Source organism: Sturnus vulgaris, chromosome 6, assembly GCF_052056855.1.
Source record: "Sturnus vulgaris isolate bStuVul1 chromosome 6, bStuVul1.hap1, whole genome shotgun sequence".
NCBI classification, from domain to species: domain Eukaryota; kingdom Metazoa; phylum Chordata; class Aves; order Passeriformes; family Sturnidae; genus Sturnus; species Sturnus vulgaris.
In genome coordinates, this window is record NC_142248.1 from 10173739 (window position 1) to 10185142 (window position 11404).

An 11404-nucleotide genomic window follows, 5' to 3' on the forward strand; every position below is an offset into this window, starting at 1 on the left:
CGGCCCCGCCCCGCCCCTCCGCGTGACTGGCGCGCGCGGCGACAGCCAATCAGGGCCGCGGGGCGGGGCGAGCGGCGCGGCGGGGGCGCTGTGCTGCCCCCCAGCGGCGCAGGCCGCAGCTGTCGCCGGCGGGGTGGCACCGCCTGAAACCGCCCCGGAAATGTCGCTGTCACCCCCAAGAGAGCGATCCCCGAATTTAGTCGGCAGGGTTGGCCGTTACAGGTCAACGTTAAAAACCTTCCTTTCCATTAAAAAAAAGAAAAAAAAAAAAAAAGAAAAGCAACAAAACAATGTTTAAGGATCCCATATGGCTGCCTGCATCGAAAAGGTACCTGTGGCCATGAAACCCGGAACAGGAGCCCCTTCCAGACCCCCAAATTCAATAGGAACGTATTCCAGGCAGAAATGGAGTGTTCTTCGGTAGGTGGGACCAGACATCACTCGCGGGGCATGGTACATCAGGTAGGATCCACGCAGCAGGTTATGAAGCAATGGCATGGACTGCCCAGGATGGCTATTGGAGTAAATTTATGTTTAAAAGGGCCAGGGATTTAGAAAGCTGGTGCAACATCACAGCTTGCCACAGGATGTTGCTGCTAACCCCAGGAATCAGAAATCGCAGCACAGACATACTCTATTGCATAGAACCAGATGGTAGGGTGGGGTGGGTTGGGCAGAGATTCCTGCAGATTGCAGATCTGTTCAGCAGCAAGTTCCAAGCAAAGGGATTGATGCAGTTGAGCAAAACTCACTGCATTGAAGGATTCACTGAGCTGGCCATGGGGATGTTTAACAGGAATAAATCAAAAGGCACAAACACTGGAAGAGCTACAAAGTAAACACGAAACAAGTCCCCTGAAACAAGGGAAGGGGTAACAACCCCATTTTCAATACAAATCAACCCCCTACAAAGAAGGTAAATAGAAGTGTTCAGAACCCCCCAGTGAACTGGGATCCCCAGCCTAGAGCAACAAAGTGTTTCAGAATAACTTTTTTGCTCCTGCCTGTCACCCAGTGACACAGAGGCCAAGCTCACTCCTCTACGAGAAAGGCCACTGGAGCGAGCATGCTCTTCCTCACTGGACACAGTGCCAAGCGAATGAGAAGTTTAATTCCCGAGTCTTAGCATGCTTCCTCAAACTGAGAAACCAGGTGTAAAGCAACACAGGATAAAACTTCAGAAGGATGTGACTCTTTGGAAAGGCATTTTGGAGGCACTGCTGTTACTTAGACTTGTACATAGCCAGATGGGAGACAATTTCCATCCTCTGCACTGAATAGGGCAACAGGAAAAACAACTGTTGCAAAAGCCTTATACAGCAGAACAGTTTACTAAAGCCTAGCCCAAACAGTCTGGCTACTTGCCTCTTCCTTACCTGCAGGTTGAGGATTTTATAACTTCAGATTGCATTCATTCAGTTAATTCTAGATCCCTAGCTACACAAACCTCCCATTCCAGTCTTTGACCGACATGAGCCCATCCCTCCTCCCCCCCCCACCGAGATGTGAATTTTCCAGATTAGGTTAATAACAACATCCATTTTAAAAAACAATCACAAAAAAAATCCCCAGTTGATCTCTACAACACATGCTCTCCCCAACTCTGACACAGGGTGAGACAAAACGTGATCCAGTCAGGTCTTTGGCTCTGGTTCCTGACACAGTTCCCCATACACTTTGCAGGTGCATTTTTTCCTGCTTCTTGCTCTTCTTCTCCCCAGGAGGAAAGGAGCACCAAAGGTTATCCCTCCCAGGCCCAAAAATAGAGGTGCAGGAGCCACCTACACACCAGTCTCATTTCTTTCACTGCTTTTGACATTAGGATCCTCTTGCACCTTTCTCATCTCCAGTCCTTTCACCCATGTGTAGGCAAAGGAGCCCCCCAGAACCATCAAGTTACTCGTCCACCACAAGAAGCTCTTTGTCTCCTCAAAGTAGATGACAGCCAGCACTGTTTGTGCACAGGCCTTGGCTGTCCCAGACACGTTGTGGGTGAGTGGGCTAGTGAACTTAATTTGAAGTCCAGTCACGTACCCAATGGCAAAGCCAAACACTCCCCCCAGGGTCATCATGCCCCAAAAACTGGGGCTCCCCAGCTTGTCAAAGTGGTAGAGGGTGCGGAACTCGCCCAGCAGCACCATGAGGGGGAAGAAGAGGACACAAGCGTTGATGTTGTTGTAGAAGGTGAGGCGCCAGATGCTACCATCCACCACAGGCAGCACCTTCTTGGTGTAGATGGCATTGAGAGAGACACAAAGGCTTGCTAAGATCCCAAAGAATATACCTGTCCAGGACAGAGTGCCCTCTGCTCCTTCCTGGTCAACACCCAGCCAGAAGCCACCTGCAACCAAACAAATCAGGCATCATCTGAACAACTGCTGAAAGGCTCAAAATATACAGTCAAAAATTCATAATTTGCTTTATAGTGAACAACGACAAAAAGAGACAGGCTTAAGGGCTTCCCCCTTCTATTACGTGAACCCACAAAATGTCATAGCTAGTGTCCCGGGAAGACTTATTTTGGGAGTCCAGGAAATTTACTGTGAAGGTAATTCGACCTCAGAGGACTAATTCCCACAATGAACAGGCAGCACTAGCTCAGAAACTACTATTCCAGCTAATCTTTGCACATAGATAGTTTTCAGATGACCTTACTTTTAATTGAAAAGGCTGAAAACTGACACACAGGTAGAAAATATATTCCTCAAAGTTTGAAAAAAAACCCCATCTTTATATACTTTTCTCTGCTGTTAACAGGAAGGGAAAGATAGGTCAGAGAAGAAGATGGAAAGATAGAAAAAAACATGGATGTAATATTAAGCATGATCAAAAAAAGGGAAGAAACTGTGTGCAGTATCTTCATGCTAAACTTTGATGGGGAAAGCACTGTCTAACCACCTCCAAAACAGGAGCTACAGGCTTTGCATCTGCAGGGCAGAGAGGGAGACCTCTCCCCAGGCAGCTCATAAGCAAAACATAAAAGGGAGATGAGCTACTGAAGGAGCATTGCACCACATTACCATTAGCTGCTTCTTGTTGGAGGTTGTCTGGGAAGTTGCCTGCAAAGCACCTAACACACTTGAAACTAATCCCAGATACAAATGGGTTCGGTGCACAGACAGGAGGGGCTTTGTGTCAGGCCACAGAGAACGCTCAGCTCTCACGGCAAAAGGAGATGGAGCCAGGAGGACAGAGTCTTCATCTTAGAGAAACCCTGTCAGGCTGCCAGGCACCACGCTCCTGGGCAATGCCTGAACAAAAGATTAGCTGAAGGCAATTGCTTGCATCACTTGTAGGAAATACAGAAGCTCTGTTCCGGCTCACCTCCTCCACGGAGATGAGAGTCTCTTATTTTCATCTGATTCCACCCAGTTGTCTAACACTGAGTAAACGCATGCACACCGGGAACCAGACTGAAATCAACAGTTCATCACTCTTGGCATCCAAATGGCTCTTCAGTCGAAGGTGCTTTTTGGGATTAATTTGCCTTTGGGATGGACGACTTACAAGCATTCCTGTTAAGCCACTCAATGCCTTGCCCTACATCCTAACCATACAACCAGATCTTCTGGTAGTGTTTTACACTTGGCTTGATCAGCTAACCCTTTATCATATGCGTTCAGCCTATTGTAAAAACCAATTGGCTGCCTCTATTATATGGTCCCAGCGGTGCTGACATAAATGTTATTGTTACCAAAGTTAATAATCAACAAGGACTTGGGAACAGGGAGAAAGCCACCTGCTATTTTATGGCCTGTACAGGGGGAAGAAACAAAAAGGTAAGGCAAATTAAACTTCATTAGAGGGTAGATACGCTTTAGTGCTCAAAGGAAAAAGGGAACTATGTCAAATGAGAGTAATTTTGTCTCTTAATGAGTCACCTACATCCTCCAGATATAAAAATTTCGTTGCTGTAGACAGAGCAAGGCATGAGCCCTGAGCTACCCCACCTCACCAGGGAGCTGCCATGCAGGTGGGGATGACTTCCCAAGGGAATGACACCTCATCACCGTCCCTCCGGGGGTGGCTGTCAGATGGGTGCAGCCCTTCCTGCTCCCCCTCACCTATGATGACTCCGCAGGCCAGAAGGGCATAGAGGGAGGTGGTCTGCTTGAGGAGCAGGTAGGACAGCAGCACGTTGAACACGGTGGTGAGGGAGCGCCCCACGTTGTAGAAGGCCACGCCGACATGCTTGAGGCAGAGGTTGTTGGAGGTGACCATGCCGATGAAGACGGCGGAGAGGGGCAGGACGCTGCGGGACACCTTGGGGTCGAGGCGGAGGGCGGGCAGGCCGGCGCAGGGGGGCCCGCAGGCCGCCCCCAGGCTGAGGCCCAGGCAGAGGGCGGCGGTCAGGGCGCACTGGAAGAAGGTGACGAAGAGAGGGGCGTCGAGGCGCAGCGAGGGGCTGTCCAGCAGGTACTTGTTGAGGAAGACCATGGCGATGGAGGTGAACCAGTAGAGGCAGACCACCACGGCGATGCGCAGCGCCCGCAGCAGGAAGGGCGCCCGCCGGCCCCCGCCGCCCTCCGCCGGCAGCAGCGGGTCGGCGCCGCCGCCGCCCAGCGCCATCCGCAGGATCCCCGTCCGCGTCAGCTGCGCTCTGCTCATGGCGGGCCAGCGACGGCCGCCGGCCCCCGCCGCCTCCTCCCGCCGCCGGCCCCGCTCACCCGCCCGCACCGCCGGCCCCTCGCGTCCCGGAGCGCCTCGGCCCCGCCCGCCGTCCTTTATTCAGGGCCCGCGGGCGCCGCTCGGCACCGCCCCGGCCGCGCCGCCATGTCTGGGGAAGGCCCGGCCCGGCCCCCGCCGCCCGCTCCGCCCCGGGGCAGCGCCAGCGCGGCTACTGCGAAATACGACATTTATAGAGACGTTATTGAGAAAGGATGCTCTCTGATGTTTGAACTTTATGTGCTTCCAGGCCGAATCAACAAGGAAGGAGATTTAATCCATGGAAAAGAGAGCAGCGAACAAGCAAGCTCTAAGTGATTCCCGGGTGTCTAAAAGAAATTACTTGTCGGCAGAATAGCCTCGTTAAGGTTTAGCTCTGGACCCAGGTAGAGGCTAGTAAAGCATGGGGGGCAAGCTAACAGGACACACAAAGAATATAGAATTTACAGGCCCTAAGGACATTTGTCAGGATCCCTAACATAAGGGAAAGACTAATAAAGACAACTCAGCAACTGTACTGAGATCAGCTCCAAGTGGGTAAAATGTAATTCCAACAGGGGGAGATAATAACCACCAACTCACTGACCACCAGCTCAGGAAACCCATTGACCCAAAAGAAGACAAAGACTGAGCATGCAGACTAATAGCCACGAGAAGCAAGAAAATCATCAGTCGATAGAATATTAATCAATAAAATTTAGGTAACTTGTAGCCAATGAATTAGCTTTGTTCTATAGCAAACAATGCCTTTATTTGCGAAAATATGTGAATAGTGAAAAGTTCTGGTTGCTGTCACACTGGCCTTGTGGATTTGCCACCCAGCACCCCTTTCCCTGCAGAACTGTAAATAAATAAAAAACCTCAGGTTTGTGTGTGGATTGGTGTCTTGCACACTGGTATTTTGGGACAGCAGGGACAGGTAGCAACTGGGGCAGTTTAACGAGGAGCAGTCACCCGAGGACAGTCCTGGGGCACCCTCCACAGCCAGGAGGGAGGTTGCACTGCTGGGAAGGGGCTGCCACGCTCATGGATATTAATGGTGACCAGCACTGTATCCACCTGGCATGGCTGGGCAATGGGGGGCAGGAGGGGACTGATGGCAGTCCTTGTGTCAGGAACAACACTGCTCTGCTGGCTTGTGTCAGCATCCTTCATGAGCTGGTTGGAACAAGTGGGATCTGGGTATTGGATATGCAGTGGTTTGCTAGCACGGATTTTGCCCACATCCCATCAAAGGCACAGTGTGCTTGCTCTGCTGCCAAAGCCTTCAGTACAGAAAACAGGTTTGCATTTTTGTGAAGGTAAATAAAACTTTCCCAGTACGACTAAATGAAGTAGGCATGGTGACATGTGCGAGCAAGGACAGCACAGGCAAGAGTCAGCTGCCTAATTCCCATTCCTGCATCAATAATTTTGATATCTAACCAGGAGAATATCTCTGCCAATGCCATTCACCTCTCCAATACTGAGGTACAGTAGCCTGTACTGACTTGTGCACTACCCTGCTACACTGCAAGCAATACAGGGGCTAATTGCTTTCAATGTAGCCCGGGTGTTAGGATAGGCTGCACACATTCTCATGCTAATGCAGTTATCCCACAGTCCCATATCATCATTCCAGGTACAAAACACCCATCTGCCCATAATCACATGCCAAAACATCCCATGTTCTCTTAATGGTGCTTTATAACAAAGAAGCCTTTCAATAACAAACTCTATCATATTGTGAATTCAAACTGCTGGACAGGATGAAATAAATTAAAATTAATTCCAGATTCCATGTAGTGAGGGAGGCAGCAGTGAGCTCTGTCAAACACTGGTCAGTATGACCCTCACTTATTTCAGCTGAGGCTGCTGCAAAGTGTCTGGTTTGCAATGTCCTGGGGCCCAGTAATTTCCACAGGGCATAATTAAGAGGATTTTGAAAGCAAAGCCAGCAGCATTAATTGGTCCCTATAGCAATCTGCTGCTCTTATAGTTGGGAAGGACAGAAGCATAGTAGGGGTTGTGGGGAGAAAAGTGATGTTCTTAATTGGGCTAGTTGGTGCAGCTGGAAAATGTTTCAGGCATAATGTGCTTTTCTCAAATCTCTGAAGTCACACTTGATTTTTTTTCTTTCCAGGTGCATCAGTTGGTTTAGTAAATGATGCTGCCCTTCCTCACAGTCCTTGCCTTCTAAGCAGCATCTGGGCTCTGATGGGAATCATGTTCCCTCTGGACAAAGAAAGCTGGTGCTGGTGCACTTGCTTTGGAGTACCTAAGTGCCCTGCAGGGTGAGGGAGTGTTCAGGGTTGTATTCTGAGCAACATCTCTCAACCCTGCACCTTGTGATAGGTGCCTGGGTGAGCCCTTGCAACCCCCAAGCAAGTTTTGCCTGCTCACGTCTCCCTGCTCTATGTGCACAGCCAGGAGAGCCACTCCATGCATGGTGCTTGCCCGAGCTCACATGGGGTGTGACATCCTGTGGATGCAGCTCCTGCCATGGAAACAGCAGATTGTGACTCTGCAGAGGGGCTGGCAGTAAGGCAGGAAAGAAAGCTGTTATTGAAATGACCAGCGGGTGTTCTCTGTAACTCAGCCATGCTTTGATGCTGCTGCTGGAAGACAGCTAGCACTTGCTCATTACTTCATATCCTGTGTTCCTTCCTATCCACCTTCTTCCAGTGCCTGGTCCAGCACTCCTCTCATAAGTGGTGTCAGTCAGGAAAAAAAAGAAAGCAAACAGTCTGTGTGTGGGGCATTCAGTTGGTTCCATAGGTCCCTGTGGCCTGCTGTACATACCTGTGGCTTCAGCATTACATAATTTGGTTTGAATTTCAAGGAATTTGACCTCGCCTACCACTAATGTTACAAGAATGACAGTACCTCTGGCAGAATCAGAGTCAAATATAAATATCTTTCTTTTCTCTGTCACTTTCTAGTGTTGTTCAAAGTGCCTTCTCTAAACTAAATACAGGAGTTGGAGAAGGCAAAAAACCCCTCTGATTGCGTCTTGTCGACTCATTCAGGGCACAGAAGATTGCTTTAGCCTGCAGAAGTTTGAAATATCCCAATCAATAAAATCCTCATTGCTTATCCTGGGGGATTATCCTACAGCCCTATCACACATGTATGGCACGTCTGCATGGGAAAATCAACCAGAATAACTCTCTCACATCTGCCAATATAACTCCCTGACGGTGACAGTGTATTCCAAAATAAAAGTGATTTGTTTTCAAATAATGAGGTAGTTCTGTGATAGTTGTGCTGGTTAGTCTCCCTAGGCAGAGCTTGTCTACAGCATAGCAATGGTTTTGTCAAGTGCTTTGAGTAAAGGCTTTCCTAGGTGCAAAAACTGACCAGCAGAATTACTCTGCCATAGCCCTGCCTGTCTACCTGCCTCACAAGGGTGCTTTGCTTTGGGGGAAAGGTGGTTTAAAGTTGTAGGTTTAGATATTTCAGAGTAAAGGTTAGAATAAGTAGGTTATAATGCTGATATAAGCTGTTTAGACAATGTAGCCTGGCCTCCTGCACAACATTAGTCTTAGGCTTCCCTGAATTAAATCTTACTTGAATTAAACCTGATCTTCTATGAGAAAAAAAAATCAATTTTGATTAAAAATACTTCCAGAGACTGAATTCAATATGGCACTAGCAATGTTATTCTGATGGCTGGTTCTTTCCCACTAAATAATGCACACTCCTTTTCATGCTTGACATTTCCTGGTTCAAGTTTCCAGGCCTCTGGATCTTGTTACAGCTTTGCTGATTCTTTTACAAGCAAGCAGATGAAGTTACCTTTTAGCTTTGTTTTTTGAGAAGATAAATAATTTTAACTTCATTACAGAACATGTTTACTGTGCTACAACAGCAAAGATTCACCTCTTTATGCAGATGAGACCTCAGTATTTTCCTGCCTTACTGCCTGGTTGTGTATTAGCATGGTAGCACATATTGTGAGGAGTCAGCATAGGGTTATTCCTGGCTTGGGAGTGTGCTGCTTCATGTTGCCTGAGTGCTTACAAAATAAACAATTATCACCAGTGGAGGTCTGAGGCTGGAAAATAAGCAGCTTTGACAGGTCCTTTATGTAGGGAAATCTGGCTGGTAGTGTCCTTGCTCCCATGTCTTGTGAGGTGCCTGATGCCCTGCCTGCTACTGGTGTGCACACACACACACACACACACACTCCTGCATCTTGTTTACTTCTTTCCTATGTGATCAGAAAATCTTTTTAACTATGAGAGGTGCTGCTCCTCCAAGAGGAGAGCTCTCCCCTTCCCACTAAAATTAGGTGGCCTACCTGAAAGCATGCAAATAAGCTGATAGTCAGCAGCCTGGCTGATAAAACAGCAAAGGGCTTTGGGGTGTATATCAAACCTGGTGGTGAGACAGCATAGATTGCATTCCCTGGCCACACAAGGGACCTGGACCTTATCGACCGTGTTACTGTAGGAATAGACCCTCCATAAGTCATGTGGAAGAGCAAACAAAGCAGCAGAAAACATTGCCAGTTTTGTTTCTGGGTTTGGGGTTAGAAACAGGACTCATTCCACTACCTAGAAAGGGAGATGGGAAAATATCCACTCAGCAGTGAGGTCATTCCAGTGTATTTAAGAATTTTTTGTTTCTTACAAGCATAGGTATCTGATTTCCAGTTCCACAAACATCCTTGATGCTGACATTTATAAAGTATGGAGCTTACAAGTTAAGATATAAATCTAGATTCATACATGTATCAACACACACATACACAAGCATATAAGCATATTTGTATCTGTACATATGCATAAGTATGTGAGTATGCTCAGACTATGTACAGGTGGTGTGGTGCCACAATGGTGTCCAAGCAGAGACCAACAACCAGGAGGGTTCATCTGTGACAGGAGCATTACTTTATTGTGACAGGGATATTGCTTTACTAGACCTACTGGTGATTCCTCTGGTTTGCTGTGTATCTCATCAAAATTAGCTTGAGCTTTCAAGGTTTCAAGTTTGAACTGCAGATATCGCCTGGTAACAACAGGTCTCAGCTGTCATACCATTGTTTAGTGTTTGCTTATAATCAATACAGGAGAAGAAGGCCAATGCAAAATCTAAGATTGATGTGTCAGGTCAGATTAGCTCAATCAGGTCTCTCTCTGCTAGGGTAGTAAACATGAATCAGGGGAGACAATTGAGTAATCTCTTAGTATTGTCCTCAAACAACACCTATTTCTAGCGCTGGTGTTTCCCATTACAATACAGCTTCTTTCCAGACTCCCCCGGTTTGTAGGAGAAATGGCCTTGGCAGAGTTTTACTGCTGTAGCCCTCCTGCTGCTGTAGCAGGATAATAGATGTTACTGCAGTTTCATTGTGGAAAAACATGGAACTCCAGGGGAGTCCAGTGCAGAATTGGAGTGTCACTGCGGAATTGGAACAGTTTTGGTCCAGGTGGATTTTTCAGCTGTGGTTCTGTGCCAGCTTTGTTGGCCCAGACAGCTGCTGCAAAGATGCTTTGGTGCCTCCCCCACATGCTATCCTCCAGCAGCCTGGTGACACTAGCTGGAAAGTGCTTGGATCCAGCTGCACTCAGCTCAGACACCTTCCCGGACCCTAGAACGTGGGGCACTCACACAGAATCTGCTGGAGCTCAGCCCAGAAGGGGCTAACTCCCAGCTGGATCCAAACTAGCTTTGAAGCTGGATCAAAACCAGCACTGGGCTCTTCCATCTCTGGACATCTGATGCCAGGTCCCTGGAGCAGCCATGCTGACTCAGCTCTGTAGAGAGCTCTACAAGGGCTCTACCCCATCAAAGCAGCCCTGAACTTTGCAAATCTGAGCTATTTTTGGAAGCAGTGCAGGTGTCCCATCAGCTAATAAAGTTGGCCACATCTCAGACTTTCTGTGCATCTGGGGCATGCTGCATCCCCAGCCGGGATAGTCTCACTGTGCATGAGAGAAAGTGCATAAGAAAGAGTTAATGAAGGTTTCTCCTGGTTGTCTTGTCCCCTTCTGGCTTCCTCAGAATTTTGCCTGGACTGCGGAAATGGTGAGTAACTTGCTTTGACAATGGGCAGAGACTGGAGGTAAAGGTAGTAGCAAGTTCCTTCCACCCCAAATTACAACATCATCATCTGGCAAATATCTGAGCCTGGATCCTTCCCCTTTCCTGCTCCCCTGGCGTGAGAGCCAAGCTCTGTTTGGAACAGTCACACCGGAGTCCCGACTGCACATCTGTACCAGCGGTGCTGGGGACCGAGCTGGATTACAAGGAGTGGCTGTGGCAGAAGTGACACTAGAGGGCAGGGCTGGCACACGGTTGGAGCCTTCCCAGGCAGGGTGGGACAAGCCTAGGGCTGGCCTGGGGTGCAGGTGGGCAGGACTGGGGCGAGGCTGGGGCAGCGCTGGGGCTGGGGTGGAGGGGGCCCTGGTCGTGCTGTCCTGCTTTGCCACCCGCTTGCAGCCATGGGAGGCAGGAGTGGGTGCACACAATGCAGCAAGGGCTGGGAGCTCTGCGATTGCTTTCTGGGGTTTCATGGGGATGATAAGGCATGGGACACATCTCCAGCTGCCCATGCTGGCCTCTGTCACCACCCCAGAACGGTATGGAATCAAGCCTGAAAGCCCAGGTGACAAATTAGAAATCACAGCATGACACAAAACATCACAGATTAAATACATTACCCAGTTCCTGAATGTTTCCTGGGCACTCCCCAGTATCCACCTCATCCCTGAAAGCAGCCTCTGCTTTCCACTCTTGCCAGGCAGGAGCTGGC

The 11404-nt window shown here is 48.8% G+C and overlaps 1 protein-coding gene across 1 annotated transcript; it reads right to left on the reverse strand.

Annotated features, from left to right (window-relative positions):
* Positions 1 to 1315: 1315 nt before the first annotated feature.
* On the reverse strand, positions 1316 to 4760 carry SLC35C1 (solute carrier family 35 member C1). The gene is made up of 2 exons (XM_014881939.2): positions 4065 to 4760; positions 1316 to 2341 (listed from the first exon to the last, which is right to left on the reverse strand). Exons 1-2 carry the CDS (start codon positions 4606 to 4608, stop codon positions 1782 to 1784), a joined length of 1104 nt encoding a protein of 367 aa, XP_014737425.1. The 5' UTR covers positions 4609 to 4760; the 3' UTR covers positions 1316 to 1781.
* Between the last annotated feature and the right edge of the window lie 6644 nt (positions 4761 to 11404).

What these genes read in the sequence shown, in the direction of transcription:
- SLC35C1 (XM_014881939.2), bottom strand. Translation starts at nt 4,608, where the DNA reads ATGAGCAGAGCGCAGCTGACGCGGACGGGGATCCTGCGGATGGCGCTG. An exon ending in GGCCTGCGGAGTCATCATAG is followed by an intron (nt 2,342 to 4,064) that starts GTGAGGGGGAGC and finishes GTTTGGTTGCAG; the next exon opens with GTGGCTTCTGGCTGGGTGTT.